The sequence below is a fragment of the Temnothorax nylanderi genome, unplaced genomic scaffold (genome assembly GCF_030848795.1).
Source record: "Temnothorax nylanderi isolate EJ_2023f unplaced genomic scaffold, tnyl_v1.0 TNYL_tig0111_pilon, whole genome shotgun sequence".
Taxonomy (NCBI): Eukaryota; Metazoa; Arthropoda; class Insecta; order Hymenoptera; family Formicidae; genus Temnothorax; species Temnothorax nylanderi.
The window spans coordinates 537,424-559,669 of NW_027249173.1; the positions used below are offsets into that span (position 1 = coordinate 537,424).

A 22,246-nucleotide genomic window follows, 5' to 3' on the forward strand; every position below is an offset into this window, starting at 1 on the left:
GCATCAAGAATCTCGTGGCTCAAGCATTAATTATTGAGCGATCACTGCCGTGTAATTAATTGACCGATCGACCTCCTTCCTGGCAGCAGATATGAAAAATGTGATGCGGCCAGCAGATAACTTCATCGTATGTGACATTTCTTGGAAGGAATAAAAAAATCGATGATTTATCTTTGGCTGTGTAGCGTACGGCAGATAACTAACTACGTGCAAAGAAGGGATAATATAAATGCAATAATTTAATTAACTTCAGTTATTTATGTTTAGTATTAATCATTAACAGACGATTGTTAAATATATACGTATGTTAAAATGGAAGTAAAGCCATCTCTCTCCTAATATTATATTTATGCAATTATTAAATTTACATTAATTTTATTTAATGATTAAATAAATAATTTAAAGTTAACAAACTCTTGGCATAGATAGAAAATACTCCGATTTATTTGCACGCATTGTGCAAATCTTTCGGGACAATTTTCGAACTCTGTTATTCTGTACTTGGACCGAAATATATGCATACACAAGTTATAGATCCAATGTATGCGACTGCAAGTACGGCTAAAAATACCAGACATCTCGCGCGATGCGCGATATCTGTCGTCTATCTCGGTTAAAAGAGAACGTCCGGTTTTAGATGAAGGAAGGAAACGCAGCGCGTCCCTTTGCAATATCAGTCCAGGCTATAAAGTCGTTTCACAATTACGCGACGTCTGACAGGTGTATGGTGCAACGCGAAACGCTGAAAGGTTTGTCGGTTGCGCGAGGCAAGAAGCGGTTGCGGAGAGAAACGGAAAAAGAGAGAAAGACACAGCGAGTGGATGCACGATCGTGAGCCGAAGAAAGACAGAGAGGTTGAATGGATAAATGAGAGACGGCGGGTGCGAAGGAAGCGAGCGCGAATAAACGAGCGCGTAGATAGGAAGATGAAGATGGGCAATCTCGAGAGAAAGGGAAAGAGAAGGATAAAGGGCGAGGCGAGAGAGGAATAACTTAGAGACAGAGAGGAGAGTGAGAAAACAGCTCGCAAGGAAGGCATGGCGCGCGCGGTAGAAGTGGAACATAGAGTAGGAGACAAAGAGTGATGAAGGGCGATGTGAGCGAGAGAGAAGTCAAGTCGCGAGAGCGATCGGAGGAATAAGAGAGAGAGAAAGATACAGCGAGGGAGAGAGAGAGGGAGGGAGACAGAGGGGAAAAAGATCGGGTCACCGACCCGTACGGAAATAGGATCGAAACCTTAGGTAAACGTAACTTTTCCTCCAGGGCGAGTTCAGGCCGTTCGGCGCGTTTGGAAATCCGCCAAAGAAATCCAGGAACGCCGTGTGCCGCCACGCCACGCCGCGCCGCCGCCGCCGCGCCGCCGCCGCGCCGCACCGTGGCGATTTCCCCCGCGGCTCGCCACGACGTGCCACGACGTGCTCCTCGATCCATTAGCGCGAATTGCGGCGCTGGCTAAGGTAATTGGACAGCTTCGAGGAATAATAATAAACGATATGTATCACGGGGTAAGTCCGACCGAGCGAGTAAGCGTATATGCAACTCCGGACCCGGGGATGAGGATCTGATTGGCGTGGTATAATCGACTTTATACGCTATAGCGTAACACTCATTGCGAACAGAATTGAATGTGCGTTGGCGTACGCGTTGCAAGAAGCACACAAAGTAACCATCGAGGAAAGGTAATCGAGAAACAGTTGTCGATAACTCGGGTTTGCAACATAACGGTCATAACACGAACTGAGATAGTAATTAAATTATGGCTTGATGCCAAAGTATTAAAATTAACAGATATTATTTGAAAGAAGCTGAGGAGCATTGTACTTAAGCCTGTTTAAGTAATATCTTTAAATAAAAATTATATGTTCTTATAAAGTAAAGTTTGGAGGGTAAATGTAACTCTAAATAAAATTTAAAATTAAAAATTCTTTTACTAATTCATGTTCACTCTCCTCCTTAATTTCCTTAAAAACTCTTCCGGTTATTATAAAGTAAACACTCTTTTATATAGATACTTTTAATCATTATAATTTATATAGAAGTTACACATTTTTAAATTCAATCCCACTATGTAATTTTTTGTTTATTCGCAATTATTAGTTGCTTTCCATTTACATCAAAACTCAGATAATTCTCACTTGTGACGTCATAACTCAGTTGAATGCACGTTCTTTTTGCATGCTAGCAAGTGAGATTCGACTGAGTTTTTATCCACAATCGAGACCTAATATCGAGATCTAATAGACTCACATTAAAAGTGAGGCTATGAATCTGTATTATTATGCGATAGCTTTGTCACCAAAATAAGCAGGTAAATACAAAATGACATATCTTACCTGAGTATAAAATACTCACATAACTGAGTGACTCAGATCACTTGAGTGTAAACGGAAAGCAACTATTATGTTAATGAACGATATGTAAGTATGTTTTCTTATACAAAAAATCTAAAAATATGAATTTTTGTTTTTTTTATGAAGTTTTGACTAACACTATGTTTGTTATCGTATGCAATTCATACTAAAAGTAAACCTTTAAGATTCCTTTTTATAAAGGCAAAGATCCTAAAGTATTATTTTTATGTTTACTTCTCTAGCAACATAATTTTCTCAGGTCGCGAAAAAATAACCCGAGGGATAAGTTCCGCACTCTATAAGAATGCGGAAAAACTGCCGGCGCGATAGTGGCAGGCTTTGTTAACAGAATTTTCTTGCACGCGTGCATTTGCATAAAGGCATCCGAGAGGAGTCGAGGTGAAATCATGCCGAAAGAGCGCGCGATATCGCGGAGCGTGGTAAGGCACCAAGAAAGTTGCACGGTAGCTTATCGCTTGGCTGGTATCTCGTTGTAAGGAGAGATGCTCACCGGGTAATCTACATCGTGCAGGAAGAGATCGCGCGCGGACCGGGTCGGTGTAGTACAGAAGTAGAAAGTCTTTCTCGTATAATACGATGACCCGCCACCTTCGGGTCCAGGAAGATCCCGCCGTGCTCTCCCAGGGCGGAATACCCTGATCGTGTAATATAGTAGTGGAGATGCAGTTACTCACAATCAGTGGTGTTATACTCAGGAAGAACCTTTATTACTGTAAGAAATAGTCTCGTGTTCACGACCGATCCGTGGCACGAAACACCTTAAATCTCTTCACTCAGAAAGACAAATGTATGACAGCGAGTGTTTCGGATGATTGAAGTCGAGGTTTCAGACGCTCTCTTACTTGTTTCTAATGTTTTTCTTATAGCAAGATATAGTGAGGCTTGTGTCGGCAACTGTATTTGTCGTAGTGTTTTCATGGTATCCGGGTTTAAATGTACATTAAATTACTGCAGGTACAAAAACATAACTGCGCGTTTCCTTAATAAATATTAATTAGATGAATCACATTAGCAACTCGATGGCAGGTCCATTTGAAGATAAAATGAAAATATAAAGAAATGCATTTAATAAATAATAATTCCTAATACTGTCTTCACTTCGTCGAATACAAAAAATTATCGACGAGGTATAATGCTGGAGGAAGATATTATTTCAGATATACGTCCGGTACCCGCGCGTACCTGCCACTGAATACCGGTCAAACGACATCGGCGACGGGAGAAAAACAAACTCCCTGAGTCAGATGATCAATCGTCGTGGCATCAATCGGCCGAGCCATCGATCACCCATGACCTCGCGTCATTCTGGTTGCCGTTGGAGATTTCTGTGCACTCACTTCCGGTACCAATAACCGATGGTGAACGGATCTCCGATCGGCGGACGCGCGTCGCATCGCTTTCGTTGCGATGCATCGAGCCGATCGTGAGTTTTGTTAGACTAGGTGCGGATGCTTTAATGGAGTCGTTAGTTAAGTTTAACTACCGCGCTCACGGCGTACCAGCTCCCTCGGAGATCGGATAAGAACGGAATCTCCTCTATCTAGCGTTCTAAAGCGGAGCGGAATCTTTTCGAAGCGCGACGTGCATGGTGCTCTTTTAAATGGTTTTCGTAAGGCAACGTGTAGTACCAGAATGAATGAGGGAGAGATAAGTCGCGTCCGCGCGTGTGATTCGCAAGGCTGGATGTGCGTTCGACCAACTCGGCACAGGTGTTGCAATATCGCTACATGGTCATTAATTTGCAATGAAATAACTTTGCGCGGCGCTTGATCGCCGAGAATAACTAACGAGCACTCTTTCAGTGTTAGAAATAGAAAGCGTTCCGAAGCTACTAATTGCGTGTTACACAATCAAATTGGAAGCACCGTAAATTCTCGCAGAAACGCGTAATCGTCAGATGTGGCCGTTGAGCGCGGAGGGGGGGGGGGAAAGAGGGGGATAAAAAAAGAGCTTCCTTGGCGGGACTGGCGGGAGACAGGAAGCTCGCCGCGATTAATCAACAAATGCCGGCGTGCACCGCGTTTTAACCAGAACCCCGAGATACGAAACGGAGTCTGATATAGTGGAAGGAAGGTGGTGCAATGTCTGCAGCTGACCTACTTCGCCGTTAGCACGCTGCGCGGTACATATCGGTGAAGAAACGACAGAATGCTACCAATGCTACGGGGACTTTCACTCGGAAGGCTCGTTCCTGAGACACAACCGGGACCGCTGTGGATGGCGATCGATTGTTTTCGAAAGGTCGCCGCCCGGTCCTCCATTAGCGGATTTCCATTAGACTCTTCTCTTTCATAATGGCGTACCTAAAGGTCAGGACAGTATGCTGTCTTTGTGATTTTGGATCAGGCCGACATGATGTGATATGATGAATAAACTTATATTAAAATGCGCGTGTACGTCCGAGCGATTTAAATTTAACTTACCCTTGTATTTCTTGAAAACTAGAAAAACATTTAGTATCTAATATGAAGAAGACTCTTTCATATTGTAAAAATTTATCATTTATAAATCGTTTAATAAAAGTTCTTTTTGCTTCATTTGAGGAGATTATTAAATCATTTCCTTTCCTTATTTTACTTTATTGTGTTATTGACTATCAATTTTACTCATTAATCAGTAGTGAAGATAATAGGAAGGGATAAGGCAAAGTTATATCTCGTATATCCTTCCTTCCTTTCAATTCTTAGGCGGAATCTTCCTTCATACCGGTTATCGGTGCGTCAAATCGAGAGGTAAATGCTAGTCCTTAGATGCGATTATAATTGTTTAATAACTCACTTTATGTATGCGAATGTATGTACGTGTGTATGTTATTGGTATGGGAATGATTCGAGCGAGCCTCAGGCCTCTTGATGGTGCTCGTCGAGCGTGAAGCGATCCGAAGATGAGACATGGCGGTGCCAGCCATTTTCTGCTTCTTCTGCTTATGGGGAATAAAGATTTTATCGTATACGAACACGGTGGAAAAAGAGATTTTATGCGTACGCCGACAGACGAACAATGAACCGCTTACTAATTATCCGCATGGTGTTGCACGGAGAATAGAAATATCCCAGTATCAAGAATTTTCAATCCTTTGATATCTGTATGAAAGTGAAAAATAGTACACGGTATGTACATGGTATAAAGAATAAAAGTTATATATGAAAAAATTCCATAAGAGGACATCAAATGTTTTCTAAATTAATTATTTTATAGACAGATTTCCATACGGTTCTAATTCATAATTTAAAACTTTTATATCTTCATATAGTTTTAATCTCTTTTTTTTTAATTTTAAATTTTGGACTAAATTTTTCTATAATCTTCAATGGTCAAATTCAAAAGAAACAGTATTATGACTTGTATAAACCAAAATTCATTTTTTTCTCGTATATACGAGTATGTATATGGATTTTAATTTTTTTCCCCAAAGAATATTTAAATTTGTATGATCGACCACGCTCGAGTATAATGTGGCAAGATTATTATTTAAATGAACATAAAGGAACCAGCTGCTGTGCTTAGTTGGCGCCGCTTGGCAATATACTGGACAACAGTATAAACCATGGATCGGCTTGAAGGTGAGGTTCACCGCGGTGCCACTCTCTGGGGGGTTCGGCCACGTTACCGGTGTTTAGCACACAATGCACGTTTGCCTCTTTACGAGTTGATAATGAAACGATTCTCGTAGTACGTGAGTAATAATTCTTCTCTCGATTCTCTTGCATTTTCTTTGATGCTGTCAAACGGTGCCTCGCGCAACAACAATATGGGGACGGTTATTTACTAGAAGCATTACTGCGTATAGTCGGATGCAACAGTCTCGGTTAAAAATTCAAGTTTAAGAATCCATATGAAACTTCGCAGCTGCATATGTCATATTAAAATTAAATACATGTATATTTGTGTATGTATTATAGAAACATTGCATAACAATCTCTTTATTAAGAAACTGAGTATAATATATTCAGTATTTTCTGTAAGTTATTAACAAATTTGGGAATATTTGAGGAATATTTAAGAATATTAGAAAAAATTATATCTGTCTCTAATTTTAGGATTAAATAAAATTTTAAAATGTGATTTTAAAATATGCAAAGAAATTTTTAAATTTAATTAAATACTAAATTTCGCTCTCTTCCCCCTTTAGTGATCAAAAAATATATTTAAAAAATACTTAAAAAGATATATATAAAATACGTTTAAGGTTCGTCTAGTTCGTCATAGCCCGCAAATATTACAAATTGTACCAGCTATTTTGAATTCTCAATAGATTGGTCTGTATTTCATCAGACGAATGCAGCATATCTTTAAAATCATTATTCGTGTGAATAGCTCTCGTCTTAAATAAGACGGATAGTTGTTTAATGTTTATTGAAAACAATTTTTTTCAAATGTTAATCATAGCGGTACGCTTTGCGAAATCGCATGTAAAAATCATACGCCCAGTCTATTTCGATCCGTTGTAAAAAATTGTTGACTAGTCATTATTATTGGAAGTTTACCTCCGTCGTATCGCTTAACTGATTTATCGTCGAGCTACTACTGGCGAGATGTAAAATACAGATACAGGTTAAGGCATAAAGAGAGAAACCGTACGAGAGTTTAGACTTATCTGCTGGTATGATTGCGGCAGCCTGTACCGTTATCGACACCGCCATATGCACCGCCAGAGGAATTATGTGCAAATCTCGTTGGCCACGGAATGTCATTAAATTCGTCACGTTGTGCCGAACAGCGAGACTGTTTGACATTAACAGAGGATTCAATCGCAATGAGCAGACGTTAGCGAGTCAGACCCTATAGCGAGTCTTTATTTATTAATGCCGGTAGCCTTAAGGCTGTTATATCTTCATGTTATAGTAAACTTCGTAACGTACCACATGGAACAGTACACTGCACTGGTAAATACAAGACACCGTGATTTTACGCTTTGTCTGAATATTTTGCCATAGATAAATTGAACATTATATTCTAGAAATATCATTTTTGAATAGCTTGATCCCGGCTAAACACGACTTGACTTTCACGTATTTCTCAAGATAACAATATTATATTAAATATAAATAGGAGATTTTTTTAAATTTGGATATTATATTTATTTTAATGTTATATTAGATGTAATATTTAAATACAGACTCATGCATCCAAGTGCATCATCGTCATTTTATAAGAATTGAGTATAAGTTAGATACACTATAATACATTGATTTATCTTTTAGTAAATCAAGAAAGATGAGAGCAACTCGTAACTCTAATTACGAATTTTTACATCAATTTTGAAAAATTAGATCTAAACTTTAAACGATAAGTATATTTTTGATCAATAAGAATTTGTTGTAGTTGGGAAGTAGTTTTTAATCTCAATATTATATGTATAACACTATGTCAAAAACTCAATAATAATTCGTCAAAGATAAAATCAATCTTCTATAAATTTATTGGATATAACTTCTATTTGTCGAACGTACGATCGAGATTTTTTCGAAATGTGACGCTTAGTAGCTTATTAATAACGATCTATGTTTTCAGAAAGAGACTCGTCGGTGCTGAATCGCGCAAAGGTTGCGCTATCGAATTCGAAGCGATAGCCGATAGCATTAATAATTTTGCAATCAAGGCGCCAATGAAAGTTACATGTTTTGAAAAACAGTGCACATAAATATACATATAAATGGAAACTACACGTATCATTAGCACGCAAATATTGCAGAATGCATCTTGTATGTGCGAGATACATTGATTTTAATTAACTCACGAGCTTGAATAATTAGATGTAAATAATCAGACTGAGTTTGATTCTATCAGTTCAACATATCTCACTTGATCATTAAGAGAGAGAGAGAGAGAGAGAGAGAGAGAGAGAGAGAGAGAGAGAGAGAGAGAGAGAGAGAGAGAGAGAGAGAGAGAGAGAGAGAGAGAGAGAGAGAGAGAGAGAGAGAGAGAGAGAGAGAGAGAGAGAGAGAGAGAGAGAGAGAGAGAGAGAGAGAAAGAGAGAGAGAGGGACAATTTTTCCTATAAGTCATTTGATAGATAGAAAATATTTATAAAATATCGTTTAATTATTATTATGCGAATTAAAAGTACTTGTAATGCTTATATAAGTTAATTTAATTATAATTATATATTATTAAATTATTATCATTGATTAATGACAGACATTTCTATTTTGACTTAACATATTTAAATTTCTATTGATATTATTTTTTTATTTTAGGTATAAATAATGGTAGTCAGAATAATTACATGTACCATTGATTCTTTTAAAAGTATTTAGGAAAGTCCCCTATTATGAGATAAGATCCTAATATAAAATGGCGGGGTTTTTTCATGGTGGGATCAACAGATGGGACCTATATAGAGCCTTTTAGCTTAACATATCTCATATTAGGATCCTGTCTCATAATAGGGACTTTCCTCTAATAAATAAATTTATAAATAAGTTTAAATAGTTTAAATTTATAAATATACATATATATGCTGCGTATATACATACACTGTTGGAAAATTTGTGTTAAATATAACATAAATCGCATGTCCCAAACGGTCCACTCAAATTTTTGTGTTAATTTAACATAATATGGATGTGTTAAATAGTAACACCGATACTATGTTAAAATATTTCAACAGAAAAGAAATGTAATTCTGATCGTAATTTAAGGTTAATTATGTGTACAATTAACATAAGTTTTATGTTGAAGTTAAGATTGTAAGATAAAATCAACACTCTTTTTCTGTAAATTTTTATTCCCACTTCTGTTATAGAGTAAAATCAACATTCTTTTTCTGTAAATTTCAACACATTTAATAAATACGTTCAAATTGTGTTACTTTAACATATTCTTTAAATTATTTTAATAATTTTACATTTTAAATTTGTTAAGTTCAATTAACATAGCAGGCATATGTTAAATCTACACATGTATGTGTTGATTATTTTACACAAAAATTTTAACAAGGACCTTTTTTAACAAACCTACAAAAATTTTCCAACAGTGTATCAAATTTATTTACAAGTCCAAGTTTTTACTTTATATTTCTAAATTTATAAGTAACGAAGATTCATTCCAATTTAATCTAATAACTAAGGATATACATATATTACATTTTTAAAATATATTATCTCATATGGATGATTATGACTGCGTTTTTTAATATTTACTGCCAGTTTACGTCACATACACTATAGATTTTCAGTACTAGCAGTGAATATCGAAACGCAGCCTTTATCACAACAAATATTCAACGCAAATGAAAATAGTTGTAATTATTTACACTTTGCATTACAGTTACAACAGGTATCTTCGCGCGATTGATCACCATAACGAAGTGTTGTAGCGGAAAATTGAATGTCACGCAGAAATATATCCAGTGCATCGATAAGCATTTATGGGTAGTCGAGTGTTTCCTGTTTACTCTGATGTGTCCGGTTGGATTTGGTCACGGAAAGCTGATCTTGTCGTAGCAACAAAATTGTTGGCATTTTTTCGCTGCATTGCATTGCATCGCATCGCGTCGTGTCGTGTCGCGTTATATCGGATCAATTATATTTACACACACACACACAAACACACACAAAAGACGATGTTCATGCGTCTATCTCAGATTCGAAAGAATCTTTAAATAGATGCACTTGCCGATGCTGATGCAAAATCACAGATCTTATCACCTGCCCGCTAAGAAAAATATTTTTAATTACCGACAACGTGTTACTTGCGCTCATGAGCATCTATTATACATAAATAATCCATAAAACACTGTCTTATGTATGAGTTCTCGGGTTGGTTTATTAAACGGCATTAATACGATAACTTCGTTTTGTAACAGTAAATAAATTTAATTTCAATATTAAATAGTAGGAAGCAGGCTTTCGAGCAGTCCAACATCAACCTATTTAATCTTTGAAATAACCGTAAAAGTTTTTAAAAATTCTTTTCGTTATACTATTTAAGCTTTAATCGCTCATATCTACCACGAAAACTAAGATCTTTTGAAAGAAACAAAGTATTCTAACTTAGTATGTTAAACGTCGGTTAGTTCGTCTTCACTGTCATTTTATAACATAATTTTAAATCAATTAATATTTATGTATGATGAGTGGAATACTTAGCGAGTGCTAAATCACTCAACTCGGAAAATTTTCTCAGCTGTTTATTCGTATAACGATATTCATGTCGATTAATTTCAGCAAACGCGCGCCCGCGAAAAGTAAATGTCGAACGTTTCTTCGCGCGCAAAACTTCGGGGTACCGTAAATTCCACCGAAACGCCGGCGCTACAGCCGTGTGTAAATCGCAGACAGGTGGCATTAAGTACAAGTACTCGGTAGCGCGATTTTGATTTACGGCTAATTGCTCGGTATTTTTCCAGACTTCCTAATGCATTTTGCATCTCATGAATGATAAAGTCATTTTCGCGCGGGGTCGGCACCGAGCTAGGTGGGGAGTCGAGAGCGCGTTAAATTCACAGAGGCGAAAGAGTGGAAAATATGTCACGCCGCCTTCCGCACATCCGCGTTTCTCGTGCTGGTTCGCGTGCTGGTGTGCGTGATGCGCGTGTGTGTATGCACGCCGCGTATGCGAGTCCGCACGCTCGTTTTCACATTCGCGTGAAAGCCGCACGCCACGGAAGAAACGATACTGTTAGCACCCACTTCGGGAAATTTCCGCTCGTTAGAGAGCGCCGAAAGGAACCGATCTTTCATAGGCTTTCCGCGAGAATTACTGGTACACCCAGCATAACTGCCCCGCGTGATATATTAATCCATTTGCATTCGCCCTCGTAATCCACGAGCGTACCACATTTGCCGAGTTCCCTTTCTTAAATGTCGGCCTTTCTCTCGCGCTGCGGGATAGCCATGGGATAAAACCTTTATCAAGCGGTTATCAAGAAGTCATATTATGAATAATAGAGTGGTTAATAAAATTACAGTAATACATAATTCATCTCTTTTACGTTTAACGAAATAAGATTATAATTCGCACTAATGCTAATCTTAATTTATCAAGATAAATTTATGGAAGTATATTTAACTTTCTTTCTCTATAATAATTATTAAACAGATATTTCTGAGATTTACTATTATTTTATAAAATTAGCAATACATTTCTGTCTCTTTCTTGTTTGATTATTTTAAATTGTTTTTAATAAAAGAAGCTTTATATATTCCTATAGAATAGACAACTAAAAAGCTACGCTATATTTGCACTAAAGAGAAGAGAAGCCGGATAAACAAGATGCCATATAAAGAAACGGTAAAACAAAAACGAAAACTAAAAACCGCGGATAGATCTCTGTGTAACAATATACCGTAGGGCGCCTTTGTTAAAACCTCGTGTTTTTATTCATGTGAGTGTCACATGTCGTCGTTTATAGCTTTTTAAGTTCAGTAAAGAGTATAATAACGATAAAACATTTTTCGCCTATGCTGCTTTTTTCATGTTCCTCGGTATAATAACGAAACGTATTGGAACGAAATTGAAAAAATTTGGCGAATATAGGGTATATAAAAAATTCCGGGACGGCAAAATATCTCGAAAAATGTAAGTTTTATAAAAAAATATTTCAGATAAAAGTTGTAGGGTTTAAAAAGGTCTATTTACTGGCTTTATCAGTTTGACTATATCCGTGTATGGAGAAGGGGGTGGCAGGTGATACATATATGTGTGAGGGATAAAATGGAAGTAGGATATGGTGGAGGTGGGGAGTGGTTTGGGAGTAAGGACAGATTGGCACAATTCGTGTGTGTATTAGTTACTTGAGACACCCTTTGAGAGCTATATCTCCTGTCTTCATTATCGCCAAGTACAATAATTAATATTAATTGCTTGGTAACAACAAAAGCAGTAGTTAAAAAACAAACTATATGCTCTGGTCTTTGATTAATCTTTTAAAATTTCAACTGAGATATTTTATGTAATTACGTAATATTCATATTATTAATGCTTAAAAAAACTAATAATAGTCCTTCATAAAATATGTAATAATATTTCATGTGTAACCTCTATTCGGACGACGTCAACATCATTTTACATACAATGTGTTTCATACAAATCGCTCACCGCAATCGTCTAAATTGCGAGTCTTATTTCTCGTCGGCTTGCATTATCTCGCGAAATCATTATCTCTGCAGACCGCAGTTTAAACGAGCGTCTACTAGAGCATAATCGCCCGTTTCCCATGGAAGCCTTGAAAGGACTTTTGCATTGAGAATAATTTGTTTACCAAATCTGTGGTCTGTACGTGTACGATACTGAGGAAAAAGAAGAGAAACACGGAGAAGCCGAGGAGGGAGCCACGAACGTTTATCGCGGTTCACCGCGGCGATTTATCGACGTCGCCGTTGCTATCTCGTCCGCCTCGATTTGAACTTTGACCCGAGTTGAACGGCGAACACGAAATCGTGAAACGCCTTCTACGAGATGACGACGACGACGACGACGACGACGACGACGACGACGACGACGACGCCGACGACGACGACGACGACGACGACGACGACGTTAACGATGACGATGACGATGACGATGATAATGATGATGATAATGTTGATAATGACGATGATGATGGTGATGACAACGACGACGACGGCGCTGCGTTACGTAGTTACAGACAAGAAACTTACTCGAATGGAACGGTTATGTTTAATGTACGCGTAAGGGCCAAAGCACATAACATGGATGGCGTAGCGATATACGACGGTCGTAGTCCTCGACCTGACAAATCAGGATACGCCAAAGCTTGTGCGTTACTACTTACGTCCACGACTACGACTGTCATATGTGCTTTGGCCCTAATAGTTATCGATACGTCTACGAACGTACGTTGATAATTGTGAATTTAGTTGATACAAAAGGAGGTTCAACAAGCTTTATCGACAAGCGAGAGGGAGCAGATTCTTGGGGGACATAATTTGTATAACATAACACCGTCTCTAGTTTTATAGAAACAATGTAAATTGGGTTCAAATTCGTCAAGAAACTAAAATGTAAATTAAAATGATAAATGTAATCTCTCATTAGTTCGTATATTTTATTCATTAATTCACACGAAACATAACATTGCAGCGCAACGCCTTTTGCAATTCTTAAAAGTTGCAAGAATGATGTGCCAAAGTAATTATAAATAAATATTAAGACAATATATTTTCTTTTAAACAATTGCAATTCGACAATAAAAATTAAAAATAATATATTAAATAGTTTGTATGTTATAGCACAAGATGTATGATAAAAAAGTTACTAATAATTATATTGTTATTTGATATGATGAATATGAGGAATAACAAATTTTCAAAATTAAGAATATAATGTAGGAGGATGTCCATCATAAGGGTCATCTTCTATAGATAATATATCCTTGCAGTGTTCACGGCACAGCATCGCCCATCGGTTTCATCGTATAACGCTCGGCTTTAAGTATGCTCTATCACGACACACGTCTGGCGGACCGTTCATACTTATCACGACGTGGCGTATATCACAGACTGACCCCTTATAAATATCGAAGAGCAGCCCATTGTGTGACCGCGCGGCTGCATTCCTGCCGTACAATTAAGCCGGACATACGCTCTGGTAATGGCTCCCTCATGTCGCCGCCACGCCGCATGCATATGCGTATACGTAGCTTACGACTCGCGCGGGCTATCCGCGAATCCGCAGGTGGATGTGAAAAGGAGATATCGTAATTGGAGAGTATTTCCTCGCACGATAGGCCGGGAGAAATATTTCGCCGCGGATAAGCTCTAAGCCTTAATTGAAATTGCAGGCATTTATCTTCTTGCATATATATAACCCAAAATTTTTTATCCAGTTAGAGAACTTAAATCTAAAAAAGCTAGAAGCATCAAAGTTATTATGCAACAGTTCATAAAAATGTATTCTTATTAAATGTGTTCTTACTGTGAGAGAGAGAAAGAAAGAGTCATAGGATTCAAAGATCCTTATTTTCATAAAATCAGCTTCTAAAATCCTTAATCTTTAAAAAAGTTATATTCTCAGATCTGAGATATATGTTAAATGATATTCGTGAGACAATTCTGATTGTTTAGTCATCGTACATTGATTGAGCGGTAACCCAGGCTTTTATTACAACGACACTAATGGCAAAGTTACGATCATAAATAAATTGATTACGACATTGCATTTCCGCAAGGATAAATATGAAAAGGCCCATGAAATTATATGTATAAAGCGCAGAATCATTGCGTGTGACGCTCAGGCTAACATTAAAGTGATCCTTGATCGGTCTTGGGTAACGGCCGCGTAACCAACTGCACTGCGATCTTTCACCATACCGTCAAGATTATCGTCATCAGCGTCGAAAACACGCCTACATCTTGTCATTTATTAGGTCTTCTGCGTCGACAGCAGTTACCGCTGCATGTTGATGTAATCGAATTGGCAGTCGTGATGAATCGTTCGAAATGTCACTGACAAATACGCTCGCAGCGCAGGAACGCAATTCGCATCGTTGTCACGTCTATTGTCGCAGATTGCTTAGCTAAGCCGTGAATAAATTCCAACGAGAACTATTCAGCTCCCATCAAAAAGGAATTGATCGCGAATGTCATGAGGATGCGCGACGTAGCCCTCTTGTAATTACGGTATAATGAGTACGAATCTTTATTCACATTGACGGAAAAATATCTTATAAGCTCTGATATTTAAAACTGGTTGAGAATTATCTATGTTTCGTATAGATGTTTTTAATGTATACCATTTCTAATATATAAACAAGAATAATTAATATTAATTATCGGAAGTATTATTAACGGAGTAGCTACGAGAGAATAAACTGCCTTTACTGCTAAAATTTTTAATAGATTCGTTCAGTCGTGTTCCCTAATTAATGTTGTTTTAAACAAATAAAAAATAAAAACTTTTTCTGTTAGTATAGATACTATAGATCAATTACATTAATTATATTAATGATTGGAATGCGATTGTCATTCTACTCGTATAAACATACGTAGAAGAAATTAAGGCATTTTTATAATCTCTCTCGAGTATAAGCCAATGTAAAGAGAATAAGATTGTCATGGATCCCATCATTACGTTAAGGTATTCGTTTACGGACACGCACGCATATCTCTGGAGAAATATTTTGTACGCGCGATGTGTGGCGTTGCGCCATGATTGCGGCAAGACTGTCGTAAAGTATTGAAAATACGGCGGTGTATTCACCGAGAAATCTTGATTATTACAATAAATTATAATGTCGTTTACCATGGCACAATATCTAATTAGTACTGACATCAAGCAATTAAATGTTATATCAATCCGCTCGAGAAATCAAGGAATAGAAACGAAATCGACATGTAAATCGTCAGGTATCTCAGGATATATATCATTTACGTGAAATGTTTATCCGTCTATAATTAGAAGATTATAATAAAATAAAAATATATACGAAGAATTTTTGCTAAATAAGTGACAATTTGTCATCAGTAAGTAACGACTTGTTATCCTTACGGTAGTTATCGTTATCCTTAATATATTATCCATTTCAGCCTCTCTTTAAAGTGATACGTCAATTCATCTATCAGTTATACAAATACTAGATATAAAATGTTTAAATAATCAGCAATTAATTATTAACCAATTTAATTTTATTTATAAAATTTAATATTGCGAATCTATAAAGTATCATGTATTTTATTCTTTTTATGCCGCATATTTTAATTTAAAAATCTCGTTTTCGATGTTCTTTTGTAGTGAAGCCACGACTATTTTCTACAAAATCGATTTATATGACGTTCTACGTTGAACAATAATTTAGCGATACTTAAATGCAGAGAATCTGAGATTCAATGAAAAATTTCCGCGCATTAAAAATACACAGTCATTTATATATTTACGTATTTAAGATCGACGTTTATAAATAGTAACGGGCGTGATTCGATAGAAAGTCTCAACCGGTTCTCAAGAAATGGTGCATGTTAAGCAGAGAAATTTATTTTTGCCAGTCGAAAAAAAAACGCTGGGTTATTATCAAATGTATATTTTACGGGGCGAAGACATAAGATCTAAACTAATTTATGATCGGTGACTACCATTCGACTGAACTATGCTCGACATGATTCAGCAACGGTGTCAGCATGTCTGTCCATTTGGTAACTTCAGCTGAAATCGCTGACAGTGCCGACAGTAGTGCTGACCTATGGTTCTTCGAGACCGTAGTAACCGAATACCTGTCTAATAATCGGCTCATTCATGCTCATTGTTCCGACACTTATTCAAGACTCACGTGGTGTCGCGTCATAGATGTCAATATCTATAACACTGTTTATACAATACAAGAAAAAACAAACAAAAATAGTGTGGCAGATAATAGATTATTTTTCTATCGTTATATCTGTAACAAACAGATACACGTGGCGACTTTCAAGATAATAGTAACTAAATCGTTTATTGCAACGCAACGTGATTTATTCGATAATTTATCACGGAAAATGTCCGATAAAGAAAAATAACATTTGAATGATTGTTATACTGAAAATGTTAATTCGGTGCATCATCTTTAGATTATAATACAATGGAAAAATTGATATCACATGAAAAAATAAGAAAATATGATGGCTATATAAATGTGTATAAAATATTTATCAAAATAGATCATTCATTTTAAGATGCATTTAGTATTTCTGAATATTATCATAACTATGACTGTCAAAACCAAATGACACAGATTATGAGTGTTGCTGTTTATTTTATATTCTGTGATGGTTTTATATTTAAAACTCTCAACATATATAAAAGAAAATATTTTTGATAAAATTTATCATAAATATATTGTAACATTAAGGACGTTCACCGGTCCTTATACTAGAGAAAATCGAAATTCTATAGATTTTCTTGAAACTGTGAATATACGTTAATTTAGGTGCGCTTTATGCGTAATATAAATTTCAGTATACCTCTTGCGGTATAAAAATCGAGATACTGAGCCTTAAAGTTTCAAATTTTATACCAAAATTTAGTAAAAGTTGAAACTTTGATGCTCAGTATCTCGATTTTTATACCGCAAGAGGTACTGAAATTTATACCACGCATAAAGCACATCCATTAAGTATTTAAAAACTGTAAGTCAAAATTCTAAATTTTATGTACATATTAATAGCAATATTATATACAAAGTGTCAAAAACTTATTAATGTTGAGCTTTTAATAGTATATGGCTGGTTAAGACTATTATGAGCATATAGCAATGTAATGCAAATCTTTCAAACATATACTTAACGAAAAAAATGTAGAAAGCATAACATGCAATTCATGTTCCAACGGCTAAATCTAAATACACAAATAATACAAACGTTAGAAACACGAGAGTATAGACGCTTTTTCTATTCAGTACGGAATATAATGCGATCTGTCTGTGGACGAAAGAATCGTGGTACGTGCATGCAGGTGTACGCATAAACTTAAATGCTCAAGGTCTTTTGCAGCGAAGTTCCTTTTCTGTGTCTGTGTTCGCGGTTTTCTCATCGTCCAAACATGTCCTGATATAAGTGTCGACCTCATGGTTACCGGGAAATCATCGAGATACCGTGGACGTTGCTAAAGCTATCTATGGTGTGTGGCCGAGCGGTTTTTTTTAGGAATGAAAAGAATTGAACGGCAAACCCGGATTGGGAAAGGTGAGTCGCCATCATCCGCGTCTTCAGAATGAAAGACATAAAAACCATGGTCGGTATATTTTCTGTGGTGTCAATTTCTCCTTGTAATATAACCCAAAAAGATCACATCATCTTTCACTACTGAAACATGTTGCTAAACTATGTGAGCCGTTCGAATTTGAAAGGCAAGTCCATCGGATTTTTATATTCCACGTAAAACAACTACACGGTTACAAAACAAATTTCTAAAACTATTAGCACAACTGTTTTGACTTGCAAATAACTACTCAAAATGTTAATATTAATACCATGATTCAATTTTATGGCGTGAGATGTCAATTAAAAGATACGAATTGCAAATTAAACCAGGCCAAGAGAGAAATTTAATATCATGGTTAATAATAATAATAATAATAATAATAATAACAACAGTAACAGAGTGTTGAACGTAACACCATTATAAATAATGTCCCTTCTACTTATTCTTTCGAAATCGGCTAAACTATGTCATTGAAATTATGATCGAACCGTAACGAAATGTTAATTCTGGTATCGTTCGCAAAGAGAATACTTAAATTGTCGCTTGTTCCGAGTTAGTTCACGATAAATTTCACGTCGCATAGACCTCGCGGATTAATTTTCAACATGTAAGATAATATTAGCTGGTCGGCACTGAAAGCGCTCGCGCTCGCGCGCGCGCGCGAATAACTTTGCGCAACTATCCTGCGGCCGGCATTCGCGCAACCACCGCCGCCGTTAATAAGGTGTTAGTCTGGCTGGCACATGATCGAGAAACACGGGGCATAGGATAGGACGTTGCAACAAAGCAACGGTGACGGGTACAGACGAGCCGTATCCGGGACGTCGACCAATAAAATTAATCGCTTTTGCTACATCGCCTGAATAATTTATGCTCGCTGCTGTGCTTAGGAGTTGACCGACCATCTTTCGCGACCGAGAAGTGTGCGTGTAACACAGTTGGGATAGATCGTTTATAAAAATAGACATTTACTCGCACCTGAACGCAATAGAACGTGGATTTAGTAACATTTTCTTGGAAAAATCTCTTTTAAATTGGCTGTAAGAACATTAACACCGCGGACGTGCATCTTACTATAGTATGTCACCAACTATAATACTCTCTCTTTTTCTCTCATATGATTTAAAATACACATTTAAGAGAGAGTAAGAGGTTTCATAACATATAAAGCATATAAATATTTTAACCCTGTAATCGTACACTCTTTTTCGGCACTCATTAACGGTATGTGGGGACGTTTGCGTCCGCGGCATATTAAACAACCTAAAACTTTACCAAAAATTCTGAAAAAATTCATAGGTGTTCCTTGAGATCTTAACTATAAGCTTAAACAGTATTAATATAAAATTAATTTTGCAATTGTTAATTTAATCGTTGAACCTTTGCAAAAAAAATATAGTCAAAATGCCGAGGACGCAAAGAACCCGCATGTATACGGTTGCAGGGTTAAATAAATTAAAGTTTTTATAAAGAAATTTTGTATGGAGATGTCATATTAAATCTAACGTCAATATTTCAATATTATATAGTATAAAAAGATTTTTTACATTTAAAAACGCATTTTTTAATTTAATAGAACGATTTTATTATAATTCTCAAATTTGCAGTGTTTTGAATAAGAAATGACCGATTTAATTAAAATGCATTACTGCAACCGTGTGTCCCGCATGTGGCTTTCTTCAATTTCGAAATATATGATGCATGAAAGTTTGCTGGCCCGTAAAACTGTCGACATGTCAATTGGTAGTTTCTTCCGTGTTGTGTCCCCATATCCGCGCAACAACGTTGCCCCCAGATGCGCGGTATGCATTATTCAATGTACCCGGAAGGCCACTGCGGGTCCGCCGAAGTTGACTCTCCTCCACTATGCAACTTGTATTTTCTTTATCCGCTCCTGTATGCTTCTTACACGCTTCTTGGTAAAGCTCACAGAAATGCGCTAATTGCGCTTAAACCGAGAAATACGAGAAGAATAGAAGAGGCATAACTTCTCACACCTCATAAATAGGTATGCCAATAACACTGAATCTTGATACGCCATGTAGAAATACAAGTTGCAAAACGTTAAAAAAGAAGTTAAACATTACGACGCGGACTTTGCAAGATATTTACTATTATTACGCGTTAGCTTTTAATCTTCAGCTAAATTCATCCGGTTTATGTAAATCAAGTACTGTAAAGTTACGTAACAAAATACCACTTCCAGCCATTAAGAATATATTGCAAAATTTACAAGAGCAAAAGACACACGTAGATTTTGCACCGTTTATTGGGAGTGTCGCGTAACGGCCGGTGTAAGGCGGCACCACGGTAGCTATTAGGAGCAGGATGTAACCGTTCAAGAGCGAGTGTTTATCCGAGCCCTCATAAATCACGCAAGGGCGACAAGCAATTATAATAACTGTACCTGGGTATAAACGCGTAAATAAAATACCAAGCCCTTCGGCCAAGTAATGAGGCATACGAAGCTGGATGCGAACCAGTTCCAAGACTCGTTATCGCGACAGAATAAACAGCGAGGGAACACTTTCTCGAGGAAGTCTGTCTCGATTATCAGTGTTTCAGGTGCCCTAACGCACGCCGCAATAATAACGGCACCGCCAAACCAAAATAAAATTTATTATCGTAATAAATCATTCCTCTCGAACGTGCCTAAACAGCAGTGTACAAGGTAACGTGTGATGTGTATTTTTTTTACTACTTTCCATTACTCTTTTGATTGCTTATATTGCTCTCGCGTTACGCTACAATACACTTATGTAACGTGTTGTTTATCCATAGAGAATCAGATGCCTATTTAAATAGACATCTGGTTATTAAGCAAGGCACACTTTAAACGGAGAGATTGCCCACGTAAGTCGTCTTCCGCACAAAAATATTCCGAGAGAAACCTCCAAAGTCTCAAGGTCACACGCCGGACCTCGTCGACCGTAGAATTCAAGCGGAGTTTCAGATTTCAGCGGAACGAACTCGGCGGATTGCGGGAGAGGGGACAAAAAGGACGTGGTGCGCGGATGTGGTGAAGGAGAACACGCGCGCGGAGAGAGGACCAAAAGTACATCGTGCCGCTCGCCATAACCTTTTATCAGTTATCTAATTAGCCGTTGCATTTAATTAGCGATCCGAGGAGAAAGCCACGAGATAGCCCTAGCGCTGTGCGATACCGACACGGTATGGGCCTGCATAGCTATACGTAATTTTAATCGGCACCCACGTCAGATAAGAAAGGTCGACGGATGCAGGACTAGCATCCGCGTGCACTTTGCAATTAGTCGTATTTTTATTTATTTACCTATTTACCGCTTATTGAGCTGCGCATGAAAAAAGGCTGACGTGAAGCCGTTGGTCGACAAGAATTTTAAGGGTCTCTAAGCACGTAATCTTACGCGAATCAAGGAAAAAATGGAAAACATTACGTAGACGATCCGAGTTGTAATACTAGCATCGTACAAATTCTATTGATTAAAAGATGATTTTAATACTCGTCGAATATCATGAGACGTCCTTTAAATTCATAAGCGCATCTTAAGAACAAGCCCAAATGATGCAAAGAACCGTTTACTTTTCATATATCTTTTTCAAATGTTGATATTTGGAAATGTTATCGTTATTCTTTCTGTAATAGAAAATAATTTTAATAAAAATCCTATTCAATCAAAAACATTCGTATTTTTTCGGTAATCATCCTAGGTAGCAAGATGACGTCTAATTGACGTCTAGAGACGTCTCTAGACGTCATTAAAACGTCATTTGACGCCACTCTGCTACTGGGGATATACCTAGTTTATACAGTATTTGTTATAGACAAACTATAAGAAATAAGATAAATCGCGTAAAAAAGATTAACAGACCTTTGTGACCCGTCATAGAGAAACGATGTTTAACTAATTTAGACACTTACCTTTGCCGCATCTTCGATGAAAGTTCCGATGGTCATCACCTGCAGAGTGACCTCGCGAGTATTTTCAAGTTCTTCTGGTGTCGCGTATAAACCTTCGCTAAGGAAGTATGGTTCGGGGCAAGTTAATCTGCAAAGAATAAATATCGTTAAATCTATTCCGTTTGATACACGGAGAGAATTTTTTGTTATATTTTACCCTTAAATTCACTACAAACTTGGGACAACTTGGCAACCAAGGAATTTTTAAAATATACAAAAGACATTTTACAAACAACGTGATAAAAATTACCATGCAGATTGGTAAATTTTGAAAAATTATTGAAATTTCCTAGATA

At 37.0% G+C, this 22,246-nt stretch overlaps 1 protein-coding gene across 1 annotated transcript in view; it reads right to left on the reverse strand.

Moving 5' to 3' along the window:
- The window catches only part of LOC139776081 (UPF0489 protein C5orf22 homolog), a 267,600-nt gene extending 245,566 nt beyond the window's left edge, over nucleotides 1–22,034 (reverse strand). The window contains exon 1 of the mRNA XM_071712547.1: nucleotides 21,912–22,034. Coding sequence (XP_071568648.1) covers nucleotides 21,912–21,947 — 36 coding nt within the window. The 5' untranslated portion in view covers nucleotides 21,948–22,034. The remainder of the gene's footprint in view (nucleotides 1–21,911) is intronic.
- Between the last annotated feature and the right edge of the window lie 212 nt (nucleotides 22,035–22,246).